The following is a 12,046-nucleotide window of genomic DNA, read 5'->3' as shown; positions in this document are numbered from 1 at the left end:
GCCCTGGGAGGTGGTTGAGGCCACCCCTGGAGACATTCAAGGTGAGACTTGCTGTGTCCCTGTGCAGCCTGCTCTGGCTGGAGATGTCCCTGGTGGCTGCAGGGGAGTTGGCCAAGATGCCCCTGGAGGGTCCCTTCCCACGCAGTGCAGTCTGTGGAGCTGTGCTGTCCTCGTCAGCAGTGTTTTCCATGGCACATAGCCATGCTGCCAGGACATCTCCCTGCTCCTGCCTGCAGCCCTGATGCACTCTGCCAGGCTGCTCTCGGCCTCGGGGCACTTTGCTGTGTGTGCCCTCGGAGATGGCCTTGTGTGGGGCTGCCTGGAGGAGCTAATGAAGCTCTGCTTCCTTCTGCTCAGGTTGAAGCTGTCTCCGAGTCCCTCCTCCCGGGTCACCGTGTCCCGGGCTACCTCCAGCAGCAGCAGCAGCAGCACCTCCCTCATCCGCTCCTCCCGCGGCAAGCGGAAACGCATCGAGGCGGAGGAGCTGTCCGGCAGCGGCACCAGCGGCATCGGCACCGGCAGCATCAGTGGCAGCAGCAGCAGCAGCTTCCAGATGTCCCAGCAAGCTTCAGCCACAGGAAGTATCAGCATAGAGGAGATAGACCTGGAGGGCAAATACGTTCAGCTGAAGAACAACTCGGAGAAGGTGAGTGGAGGCAGAGCTGCGGCGGAGCCAGGGGGAGCAGCTCCTCTGGCCTGCTGCACACAGCCTGCGGTGGCCCAGGGGGACTGGGAGGGCAGGAGCTGGCTTACAAGGTGCAGCATCCTGCACTGATTCACAGGGCCACTGCAGCATGAGTGGGGAACATCACAGGAGGAAAGGCTGAGAGCCCTGGGGCTGTTCAGGCTGCAGAAGAGCAGCCTGAGAGGGGACCTCATTAACATCCAGAAGTATCTGAGGGGAGGATGTCAAGAAGGGGCCAGGCTCTTCTCAGTGCTGACCCGTGCCAGGACAAGAGGCAATGGACACAGACTGGGGCCCAGGAGGTTCCACCTCAGCACTTCTTGGTGTGAGGGTGCTGGAGGCTTGGAGCAGGCTGCCCAGAGAGGTTGTGGAGTCTCCTTCTACAGAGACTTTGAGATCCATCTGGATGTGGTCCTGTGTGACCTGCTCTGGCAGGATTGAGCCTGCAGAGGTCCCTTCCAACCCTAACCATGCTATGATTCTGTGATGTTTGCTGCTGGAAGAGAGCAGTTTGTGTCCCAGATACCTAAATGTGCTCATACCCAGAGCCCTGCCTGCCCCAGGCAGAACCTTTTTGTGTACACTGTGGATGTTTTTAAGTCTTGCTGCAGTTACACTGCAGACTGGGAGTGGGTACAGAAAATGACTTTCAAGTTGGAGTGCAGTGTCTAACAACCATGGTAATAGATTGGTACTTATTGTACCCACTAGAGAAAGCTCTGAGGCCTGCTTGCTCTGTTCTGCTCACCCTGAATAACCTTTTGACTCTCTCCATTAGGATCAGTCTTTGGGTAACTGGAGACTGAAAAGACAAATTGGAGATGGAGAAGAAATTGCTTACAAATTCACTCCCAAGTATGTCCTCAGAGCTGGGCAGACTGTAACAGTAAGTGAAGCTTGCAGTACATCATCCCCCCCCTCCTGCTCTTGGCCTGTGGCTGTTGTGGAGCTGACATGTGCTGGGTAACCTCTGGTCTCAGGAGCTCACTTCAGAGGAGTAGGATTTCAGTTAGAGCTATGTGGAAAGGCTTCTGGGGATAGGATGAGAGGGAATGGATTGAAGCTTGAGGAGAGGAGATTGAAACTGGAAATGAAGAAGAAATCCTTTAGACTGAGGGTAGAGAGACACTGGCACAGGCTGCCCAGGGAGGCTGTGGCTGTCTCCTGCCAGGACGTGTTCAAGGCCAGGCTGGATGAGGCCTTGAGCACCCTGGGCTGGTGGAGGTGTCTCTGCCCATGGCAGGGGGTTGGAGCTGATCCTTAAGGTCCCTTCCAATCCAAACCTATCTAAGGAATTGCATTTCTGTCTGTGCCCCAAGAGGGCAAACCCTGAGGTGCTTATGAGGCTGAAGAAGGTACCTGGGGGGTGGGCCAAGGCCTGTTTGCTTTCAGACTGCTTTGCCCAGCTTTGGAACACGAATCCTGCTGAACCTCCACATGAGCCAGGAGCGTGCAGAGCACTCTGGTGGGCTGGAGTTGAGTTCAGCCTTAGCCCTGCTGGGACAGCTGCTGTGCTCTGGCTGGTATCTTATTGTCAGTCTGCACCAGATCTTCCTTCAGAGGGAAACAATTTACTTGCTGCTTGTCAGCTCCAGGAACTTCTGCTTAAGTAGCAGCTGCTTAGATACAAAGGAAAGCTTAAACTGATGCACTTAGCAAGCTTAGCCCCTTCGAGTGCAGTCCCTGAGGCTGCAATTAGTAGGATGCTCGTTTTGTTTGCTTTAGTTTTGGCGATAAAACCAGAGAGAAAGTGCCAGGCCAGCTCAGGAGCAGAACAGCAGAATGCAGGGTTCTGTCTGTGTGAGTGAAGTGTGCATGACCAGCTCACAGCAGGATGTCTTTCTCTCCAGATCTGGGGTGCAGATGCAGGAGTGTCTCACAGCCCCCCCTCTGTGCTGGTGTGGAAGAATCAAGGCAGCTGGGGCACCGGAGGGAACATCCGCACTTACCTCGTCAACTCGGAGGGAGAGGTGGGCAGGGGCTGCTGGGGCTACAGGGACCTGCTGGGGCTGTAGTGGGGAGCTGTGGGCTGAGGCTGCAGGGGGAGTTGTAGGCTGGGGCTGCAGGGGCAGCTGGGGCTGTAGTGGGGAGTTGTGGGCTGGGGCTGCAGGGGGAGTTGTGGGCTGGGGCTGTAGTGGGGAGCTGTGGGCTGGGGCTGTAGTGGGGAGCTGTGGGCTGGGGTTGTAGTGGGGAGCTGTGGGCTGGGCTGTTTCCCAGGCTGACTGGAAGGGCAGGGGATCACAATGACAGCTGGATCCTAAGATCCTGTTGTCTTCTAAACCACCCAGGTTGGTGCTGGAGTCACCATCCCTGGAGGTGTTCAGGAAGTGTCTGGACAAGGCTCCTGGGGCCATGGTTTAGTGGCTGTGGTGCTGTTGGGTCGATGGCTGCACTCTTAGAGGCCTTTTCCAGCCCAAACAATTCTGTGGCACTAAGAGAGCTTCCTATAGTGAAATCCTGAACCCCCTGCACATAGCACTGGGAGTCTGGGGGAGTGCTGGGAAGCTGCTCACCATCCTGGGTCCATCAGAGACTCCTCCTGCACCTGCAGTAGGTGGTTGGCTTGGAGTTAGAGTCTATTTCCAGAGCAGACAAAATCAGTGCTGCTGGCAGTTCAGAGCCCCACTCTGTAGCAAACACAGTGCCCTGAGGAGCACTGACAGTAGGACCCCCAGGGGGCAGTGCCAGCAGGAGCCCAGGGAGGCAATGTCAGGAGGACACCCAGGAGGCAATGTCAGGAGGACCCCAGTGGGGCAGTGCCAGCAGGACTCCAGTGGGGTAGTGTCAGGAGGACCTCAGTGGGGCAGTGCCAGCGGGAGCCCAGGGAGGCAGTGTCAGGAGGACCCCAGTGGGGCAGTGCCAGCAGGAACCCAGGGTCAGCTGTCCTTGCACTGCTGGAGCTGTGCCAGAAGGCTCCTCTCTGTTGTGCACTTCTCTGCCTCTGCCCCCAGCCACAATGCCAACCATGCCTCCAGAAGACTCCTGCAAGGGAGGTTTGGCTCTGCCTGGTGCCCCTCCATGTGCCATCGTCCCAGGGAGCTGATGGGAGCAGGGAAGTGGAGCAGACACAGCCGTGTGAGCTGTCCTGCTGCTGTCCCTGTTGGCCCTGCTGGGGAACACTGCAGGGACAGCAGCAGCACAGGACAAGGCAGGAGGTCGTGGTACAAACAGGTGACACAGCTGAGGGTGGGCATGGAAGTGGCTAAACTGGTACTGAAAACTGCAAGTCCACATCCCTGCCCCCGTGGCTGCCTACAGGACCTGTTGGAGCTGTCTGTTGAGGGCAGCTCCTTCCACAAGCAGAAGGTTGCAGCCATGCATCAGGGCTGCAGAGGAATTTCCTACTGCTAAGAGGTGTTACAAAGAATCCAGTACTAAAGGAAGCTTCCTGGGGTTTTGCAGCTGGTTTCAGGGCCTGGCTTGGAAGGTGTCCTGGGAAGTGCTGTGGAATATTGAGCAGGAGCTGGGGATGTTCCTGGTGCTGTGTGGCCATCCAGAGGCACTTCACGCTGCAGTGTCTGAGCTGGGGCTGCTCTCGGCTTGTATCAGGTTAACTGAGGAGCACTTGGAGGACAGCTGCTTCCTCCCAGTCCCTGGGGCTAAATTCTGTTGTCAGCCCTTCACTGGCTGCAGAGAGGAATCTTCCTGTGGCTTGCAGGAGATTATCACAGTCTGCTTGCAGAGCAAATGTTGAATCCAGGGAAGGTGGCTTTAAGCCTTCCAGTGTTTAACAGGAGAATGATGTTGATGGTACAGCAGAAACTTAGAGCTGGGCACAAACTGCTGGCAGCTCCTTGCTCCTCCTGTGAGGAGGGAATTGTTGGCAGTGAGGGTGAGGAGACACTGGCACAGGCTGCCCAGGGAGGCTGCGGCTGCCTCCTGCCTGGAGGTGTTCAAGGCCAGGTTGGACGAGACTGTGAGCATCCTCTGCTGGTGGGAGGTGTCCTGGAGCTTGGGGATGGATGAGCTTAAAGGTCCCTTCTGCCCTAAACCATTCTGGGAATCTCTGATTCTCCAGTGGGTGCTGTGCTGGGTGCTCTGGTAGGTGCTATAGTGGGTGTTCTGGTAGGTGCTGTGCTGGGTGCTGTGGGTGATGCTCTGGTGGGTGCTGTGCTGGGTGCTGTGGGTGATGCTCTGGTGGGTGCTGTGCTGGATGCTGTGGGTGATGCTCTGGTGGGTGCTGTGGTTGATGCTGTGCTGTGGGTGATGCTGTGCTGAGTGCTGTGCTGGGTGCTGTGGATGATGCTCTGGTGGGTGCTGTGCTGGGTGTTGTGGTTGGTGCTGTGCTGGGTGCTGTGGGTGATGCTCTGGTGGGTGCTGTGCTGGGTGCTGTGGGTGATGCTCTGGTGGGTGCTGTGCTGGGTGCTGTGGGTGATGCTCTGGTGGGTGCTGTGCTGGATGCTGTGGGTGATGCTCTGGTGGGTGCTGTGGTTGATGCTGTGCTGTGGGTGATGCTGTGCTGAGTGCTGTGCTGGGTGCTGTGGATGATGCTCTGGTGGGTGCTGTGCTGGGTGTTGTGGTTGGTGCTGTGCTGGGTGCTGTGGGTGATGCTCTGGTGGGTGCTGTGCTGGGTGCTGTGGGTGATGCTCTGGTGGGTGCTGTGCTGGGTGCTGTGGGTGATGCTCTGGTAGGTGCTATGCTGGGTGCTGTGGTTGCTGTGGTTGGTGCTGTGCTGGGTGCTGTGGGTGATGCTGTGGTTGGTGCTGTTCTGGGTGCTGTGCTGGGTGCTGTGGGTGATGCTCTGGTTGGTGCTGTGCTGGGTGCTGTGGGTGATGCTCTGGTTGGGGCTGTGCTGGGTGCTGTGCTGGGTGCTGTGGGTGATGCTCTGGTGGGTGCTATGCTGGGTGCTGTGCTGGGTGCTGTGCTGGGTGCTGTGGGTGATGCTCTGGTTGGTGCTGTGCTGGGTGCTGTGGGTGATGCTCTGGTGGGTGCTGTGCTGGGTGCTGTGGGTTATGCTGTGGTTGGTGCTGTGCTGGGTGCTGTGCTGGGTGCTGTGGGTGATGCTCTGGTGGGTGCTGTGCTGGGTGCTGTGGGTGATGCTCTGGTGGGTGCTATGCTGGGTGCTGTGCTGGGTGCTGTGAGTGATGCTGTGGTTGTCTGCCCCCATGCAGGAGGTCGCAGTGAGGAACGTTACCAAGTCCGTGGTGGTGCGAGAGAACGACGAGGAAGAGGATGAAGCAGAGTTTGGAGAAGATGACCTTTTCAACCAACAGGTAATAAGGCTCAGACCAGGTGTTTAACTTCTGCCTTCTTGTTAGATTCATCAGGTACAAGATTTAGAGGGGTCCCTTCATCTTGTAGTGGCCCTGAAGTCCCTGATCCCTTTTCCTGATGGGTGCTGCCAGGGGGCTGAGCCCTGCAGTGGGTCCAGAGTGCAGCCTGAGGGATTCGGCCAGAAACTGCTGCTTGAACAAGAGTGATGGAGCTCAGGCAGGGGCTGAGGCCAGCTCAGGTGCCCCAGTGTCTGTGGGAGTGCAGGACAGATCACACACTTAGAGCACTGCAGGGACAGAGGCTACTTTTGGGGCTGCCAAGGTTGGTTTTAGCGGTCGATGTTCTGCCAGTCCAGCGTTGGCCTCTGTGAAAGAGTCTGGGGAGTTCTTGCTGCAAACAGAAAGTAACCCCTGGGAAATGGTCATAAAGAAGTAAAAGGACTCTGCCATAAATGAATGCCTCTCTGTGCTGTGAGTTAGTGACTCTGTGTTGCTTTGAATTAGTGATCCTAGATGGATCCAAATTAATGAGTCTGTGTTGCTAGAAATCATCCCTTAAGAAGCCCCAGGGCAGAGGGAGTGCCCCTCTGGCTGCCAGCTTGGCCTCTTGGCTCCTGCTCTGATCATACAAACCTGCTGCCTCTGAACTAAGCTGACTGGCACCCCTCAGGCTGTGCTGCCTACCGAGGAGGGCTGGGCAAAGGGAACCTCGGGAAGTTCATGAGTCCTGCACCAGGGGAGAAACACCACCAGAGAGCAGTACACACTAGGGGTGGTCCTGCTGGGAGGCAGCTCCTTGGAGTCCTGCTGGGCAGGAAGTTCTTCATGGGGCAGCAAAGTGGCCTTGTGGCCAAGAAGGCAAATGGGCTCCTGGGGGGCGTCAAGAAAAGGGCTAGGGAGGTTCTGCTCTTCTGCTCTGCCCTGGTGAGGCCACACCTGCACTACTGTGTCCAGTTCTGAGCTCCTCAGTTCAAGAGACAGGGACCTGCTGGGAGGAGTCCAGTGGAGGCTATGAGGGTGAGGAAGGGACTGGAACATCTCTGCTGTGAAGAAGGGTTGAGAGCCTTGGGGCTGGTTAGTCTGGAGAGGAGAGGGCTGAGAGGTGGCCTGTAAATATCTGTAGGGATGGGTGTCAGGATGCAGGTGCCAGGCTCTGGTGGTGCCCAGTGACAGCACAAGGGACAGTGGGTACAGACTGCAACCCAGGAGGTTCCACCTCAACATGAGGAGAAACTTCCTTGGTGTGAGGGTGCTGGAGGCCTGCAGCAGGCTGCCTAGAGAGGCTGTGGAGTCTTTGGAGACTTTGAGACCCATCTGGATGTGTTCCTGTGTGACCTGCCCTAGGTCAGGGGCTTGGACTGGATGTTCTCCAGAGGTCCCTTCCAGCCCCTGTTGTTCTGTGACCATATCTCTTAATGCCAGCTGTGTGTGTTCATACCTCTGTCACATGCCATGTGGTGGCCATGGCAGTGCTGGGTAGGAGGCTGGACTTGATTTCAGAAGTCTTTTCCACTCTTCATGGTTCTGGGGTTCTCTGACCAGCAGCTTGCAGAGTGAGAAGGAGAAAGCTCCTTCCTCTCAGTGGGGTCAGAAAGCAGCCTCCAGGTGCTTCAAATCTGTTTCTGATAGTAGTTACCTCCAGATTTGTGATTGGTTCCTCCTGAGCAGTGTCCACTCATAGCTCTTTTTCCAACAAACTCAGGTTTGAAGATGATCTCCTGAAGTTTGTTTTGGTCTCCAAGAGGTGGAGCAGTCTATTTGTAGTGTAAATCTCAACTGAAGCAGAGTTTTTGTACCCAAAGCAGCAGCTCTGCGGTGTGGATCTGTCTCGAATGGAAATGTTTGCCCCAAGGCAGGCAGATAACATCACAGCTTTGTCATCTGCAGCAGTGGGGACTGCATGGAGGAAAAGCTCAGCTAGGGGGGAGCAGTGCTGTGACCCTGGCACTAGAAGTGATGCCTGCTGAGGTCTCTCTCCAGTTGTGATGTTCTCTGAATTTAACTGAACTACCATAAAAAAAGCTTTTAGCTGAGGTGCTAATCAGTGGGCAGCAAAGTCTGCTTGGACAGCAAAGTGCCCTGCTGACCAAGAAAGCCAAGGGGCTCCTGGGGGCATTCAGAAGAGAGTGTCCAGCAGATCCAGGGCCAGGGAGGTTCCCCACCTCTGCTCTGCCCTAGTGAGGCTCCACCTGGAACAGTGCACCCAGGTCTGGGCTCCCCAGCTCAGGAGGGACAGGGATCTGCTGGAGAGAGCCCAAGGGAGGGCTGCAAGGGGCTGCAGCACTGCCTGAGGAGGAGAGGCTGAGAGCCCTGGGGCTGCTCAGCCTGCAGAGGAGAAGGCTGAGAGGGGATCTGAGCAGTGTCTGCAAATAGCTGAGGGCTGGGGTCGGGAAGGAAGGGACAGGGACAGCCTCTGCTCACTTGTGCCCTGCCATGGGACAAGAGGCACTGGATGGAAGCTGCAGCACAGGAAGTTCCAGCTCAGCATGAGGAAGAACTTATTGGCTGTAAGGGTCCAGAGCTGGGCCCAGGCTGCCCAGAGAGGTTGTGGAGTCTCCTCTGGAGCCTTTCCAGCCCTGTCTGGATGTGTTCCTGTGTGACCTGCACTGGGTTCTATGGCCCTGCTCTGGCAGGGGTTGGACTGGAAGATCTCCAGACGTCCCTTCCAGCCCTGACATCCTCTGATCCTGTGAACCAGACTCCAGGCTTGCTGTGAGAAGCTTGGTGTGAGACCTGAACTCAGCTGCCTCTGTCTCATTTCAGGGGGATCCCAGAACAACCTCTAGAGGATGCTCAGTGATGTGAAGAAAGAAAAAAGAAGAAACTCTTTATTTGCTCTTTCTCTTCATTTATTTCCTTTTATTTTTGCTATTTTTTCCCCTCCAGAGCCACTGAAAACTATTTTTATATGCATCATCTGATTGCTTTCAGGTTTACTCCTGGGTACATTTTTATAAAAAGAAAATAGCAAAAAAAAAAAAAGACCTTTCCTGAGCAGAACTTGCAGGATTTTTAACAGAGCTCTTTATTTTCCCCTCTCTCTTCAAACCCTCTATTGGAATGCAGCAGTTTTTAACACACTCCCCCTCAGACAGAGTCGAAAGTCTTCTGTACAGGTCAGCAGCAAAGAAGTCTTTAGCTGAAATGGGATGAGGCTCCCTGAGTGTATGGTAGAAGCTGTGGCTGCAGAGGTAACCAGGAGAGCACAAACCCCTCCCCAGACCACAAAACTAAGCAAGCAAACAAAAACCAAACACACAAAAATCCAAACAAACAAAACCCCAAACAAACAACCCCCCCCAAAAAAAATTCCAAACAAACAGAGCCCTTCAAAATGAAATGAAGCAACCAAGCAAAGCCCACTGTAAGAAAGTGTTTTCACCTGCAGGAGGGATTCCCAGTGGTGTCTCCTTGCCTGGTCCCCTCAGCAGTGCCCTCATTAGCTCAGTGCTGCTGCTCCAGCAGTGCTGTCCAAAGAGGAGCTGCATTTTGGATGCTCTTGGCTCAGGCTGCTGGCATCTTGTGCTACCCCAGGGTCTGGCAGCTTAGTGGCAGAGCAGCTGAGCCTGCCAGCAGCTCCCCTCTGTGCTGTGCTGGCACGGAGAGTGGGGGCTCTGCTCACTGGGCACTGGCAGCACCCTGGGTACCAGCCCCAGCGCTGAGCCTGCCAGCAGCTCCCCTCTGTGCTGGCAGACATGGAGCGCTGACAGCCCCCTAAGGTGTGGTGGTGCCAACCCCAGGCTGGTGTTTGCAGGGGGGGTTGGCATTGTCCCAGGTGAGGCTCTGTTAAATCACAGGCAGGAGCTGTGCTGTGCTCTCAGCCTGATGTTAAGCAGCATGACTGAAGGCCTTTGGCCTGCTCAGCCCTGAGCAGTCAGCTCAGATTTTAGCTGTTGAACCTCTCTTGCCTTTGGCATGGCTGAAATTGGCCATTTTAAAGGTTCTCTCTGTACCTGTTGGCTTCTTTTAATCAGAGCTGGATGCAGCTTGCCCACACTTCTCTGTTCAGAGGGGCCCTGTCAGGTGTCCTCAGGAGCAGCATTTGCAGAACAGGACAGAAAGAGGTGAATTGCCTTTTTTAACCACTTAGCAGGAGCTGCTGCTGGCCAGGCCACAGGCTCGGAGTGTTGAGATGCCCCAGGGAGAGGCACAGCCAGGCTGAGGGCAGAGTGCCCTGTGGCAGCAGCAGGTGGCTTTTACTTCAGGATGCTGCACTTGCTGCCTGGCAGTGTCCCTTTAGCTCAGTGTTTCTGCTGCTGCATCTCAGTGGAGGTGACTCTGGCTTGGATTTCACGTAGCAGTGCATCTCCCAGCACTTGACTGCTCCAAAGAATGTATTGGCTCCTGTCCAAGCAAACCTGGGGTTTGGGTTTGGTTTCTGTCTTGTTTCTGGTTTTTTTCCCTCCAGTAGTTCTTAGGTTGGATACAAGATTTGGATCCTCTTTGATGCCAGCATAGATTCCTGTTTTTTACCTGCACTCTTGAACTCTGATCTTGTCGTTCGAGGAGTTTAGACTCCTCCATCAAGCTCCAAGGTTCGGTGTTTTCGGTGGCTTTTGGACATTCTGTTCTCTGAAGAGTTTTGTGACTGACAGATATAACCTAGGAGGTCAGATTAGTGGCTTTGGCTGATGGCTTTGTAATGCAAGCAGGGTGGGAACACAAAGGGGTTGCAAAAGCTTAGGGGTTTTATTTTGCCATTTGAAAAGGAGAAACAATCCAAGTGCTGCTTTCTCTGACGTCGCTGAAGTGAAGCTGATGGCGATGCAGAGACCTCTTGGGATCCATTCCCAGCAGGTCAGCTGGACAAAGCAGTGAAGATTTAGCTGTTGGGGCTAACCTGGGGTCTCCTGTGGCCCTCTGGTTGGTTGTGGGTTGTTTTTTCTCATGTAATTTTCCCACTCTGCTTGAGTAGAAGGTTAAATATGTAGTAAATAATGTCTCTCTCTCTCTCTCTCTGTAAAATGTATCTAGTGAAATTATGTTTCTCAGACATACTGTTACCAATTACCTGTTCTCAATTAGCTGTTTGCAAACGAATGCAATCGAGGTAGAAGCATTTTTGCAGTGCACCTTCCAACCACTGGACAGCATTTCCCTGTCTGACCCACAGCTTCTAGCATAGAGCTGCAGCATGGTTGAGGGCTTTGGGCTTGCCTCGGGGTAGTTTTGTTTCCTTCTCCTCCAGCTGTGTATTTATTTGGGTTTACATTGGCCAGTTTTCAGGTTGCTTCCTCTTGGTGACTGTTCTGTGACCTTAACTCCAGCACTGAGTGTGGAGTTCATTTGCATAGGTTTTTCTGTGACTTTTTTCCTCCAGAGATTTGGGGCTAGCAGAGGCAGCTGGAATGAGGAAAAATCCTCTTGCTACCTGAGCCATAGTTTTCCTAACAGCTACTGTGAGGGGAATGTGTCTTGGAGCCTTAAGGACTGGTGCTGGCAGCTCCTCTGTCAGCAGCACCCTGCCCTTCAGGAACAGGCTGCTGAGGCTGTCCTGCCTTTGCAGCCCTTTGTCCTCAGAGCCTGTCTGGGGGTCTCCGTGTGCCCAGGCAGACTGGCAGGGTGCAGCAGCCTGGGGGAGCCTGGGGGATTCCCTCACCTCAGGGCCTGCAAAAAGGCTACTAAACCCCTGAGAAACAATTCCTAGCTGTGACAGGGCAGCAGAACTACTGTATTCACTCCTCCTCCTCGCTGGGGGGCTCCTGGAGCCCACCCTTCCCTCCTGCTTTTGCTGCTGAGCTCCAGCCTAACAGCACCATCCCGAGCAGCTTCCTGCTCCAGACTGGGAGGATTTTTGGCTTTTGCCAAACCAAACAGGATTCTTTCTTCTTTTTCTTGTTTGTTTTTCCCCTCTCAGAGGTTGGATTACTTTTTCCCTCGTTTTCAGGCTAAGCAAAGTGGGTTTGTTCCAATCCCATCCAGTATCTCCTTGCCCTCTTTTCCTACTTGATCCTCTCTGTGACCTGCTCGTGGAGAAGCTGGAGGCTGGGCAGGGGTTCTGCTCCAGCATCCTGCTATCAGGAGAAAGAGATTTGCCTTGTCAGGAGGAAAAATCCTTCTGATGAGGGCAATGAAGCAGTGTGCAGCTTTTGTCAGAGCACTTCTGGAGCGTAACTCCGGGAGCACAAACAGCTTACTCTGGCTGAGG

The 12,046-nt window shown here is 54.7% G+C and overlaps 1 protein-coding gene across 1 annotated transcript in view; it reads left to right on the top strand.

Annotated features, from left to right (window-relative positions):
• LMNB2 (lamin B2) overlaps window positions 1-11,388 on the top strand; it is a 45,123-nt gene extending 33,735 nt beyond the window's left edge. The window contains exons 8-12 of the mRNA XM_064175288.1: window positions 358-646; window positions 1,464-1,571; window positions 2,536-2,655; window positions 5,797-5,898; window positions 8,662-11,388. Coding sequence (XP_064031358.1) covers window positions 358-646; window positions 1,464-1,571; window positions 2,536-2,655; window positions 5,797-5,898; window positions 8,662-8,703 — 661 coding nt within the window. The 3' untranslated portion in view covers window positions 8,704-11,388. The remainder of the gene's footprint in view (window positions 1-357; window positions 647-1,463; window positions 1,572-2,535; window positions 2,656-5,796; window positions 5,899-8,661) is intronic.
• Window positions 11,389-12,046: the final 658 nt, after the last annotated feature.

This window comes from Pogoniulus pusillus, chromosome 41 (genome assembly GCF_015220805.1).
Source record: "Pogoniulus pusillus isolate bPogPus1 chromosome 41, bPogPus1.pri, whole genome shotgun sequence".
Classification (NCBI taxonomy): domain Eukaryota; kingdom Metazoa; phylum Chordata; class Aves; order Piciformes; family Lybiidae; genus Pogoniulus; species Pogoniulus pusillus.
Note: the sequence above shows the minus strand (reverse complement) of the source record. Positions and strands in the feature narration are given on the sequence as shown.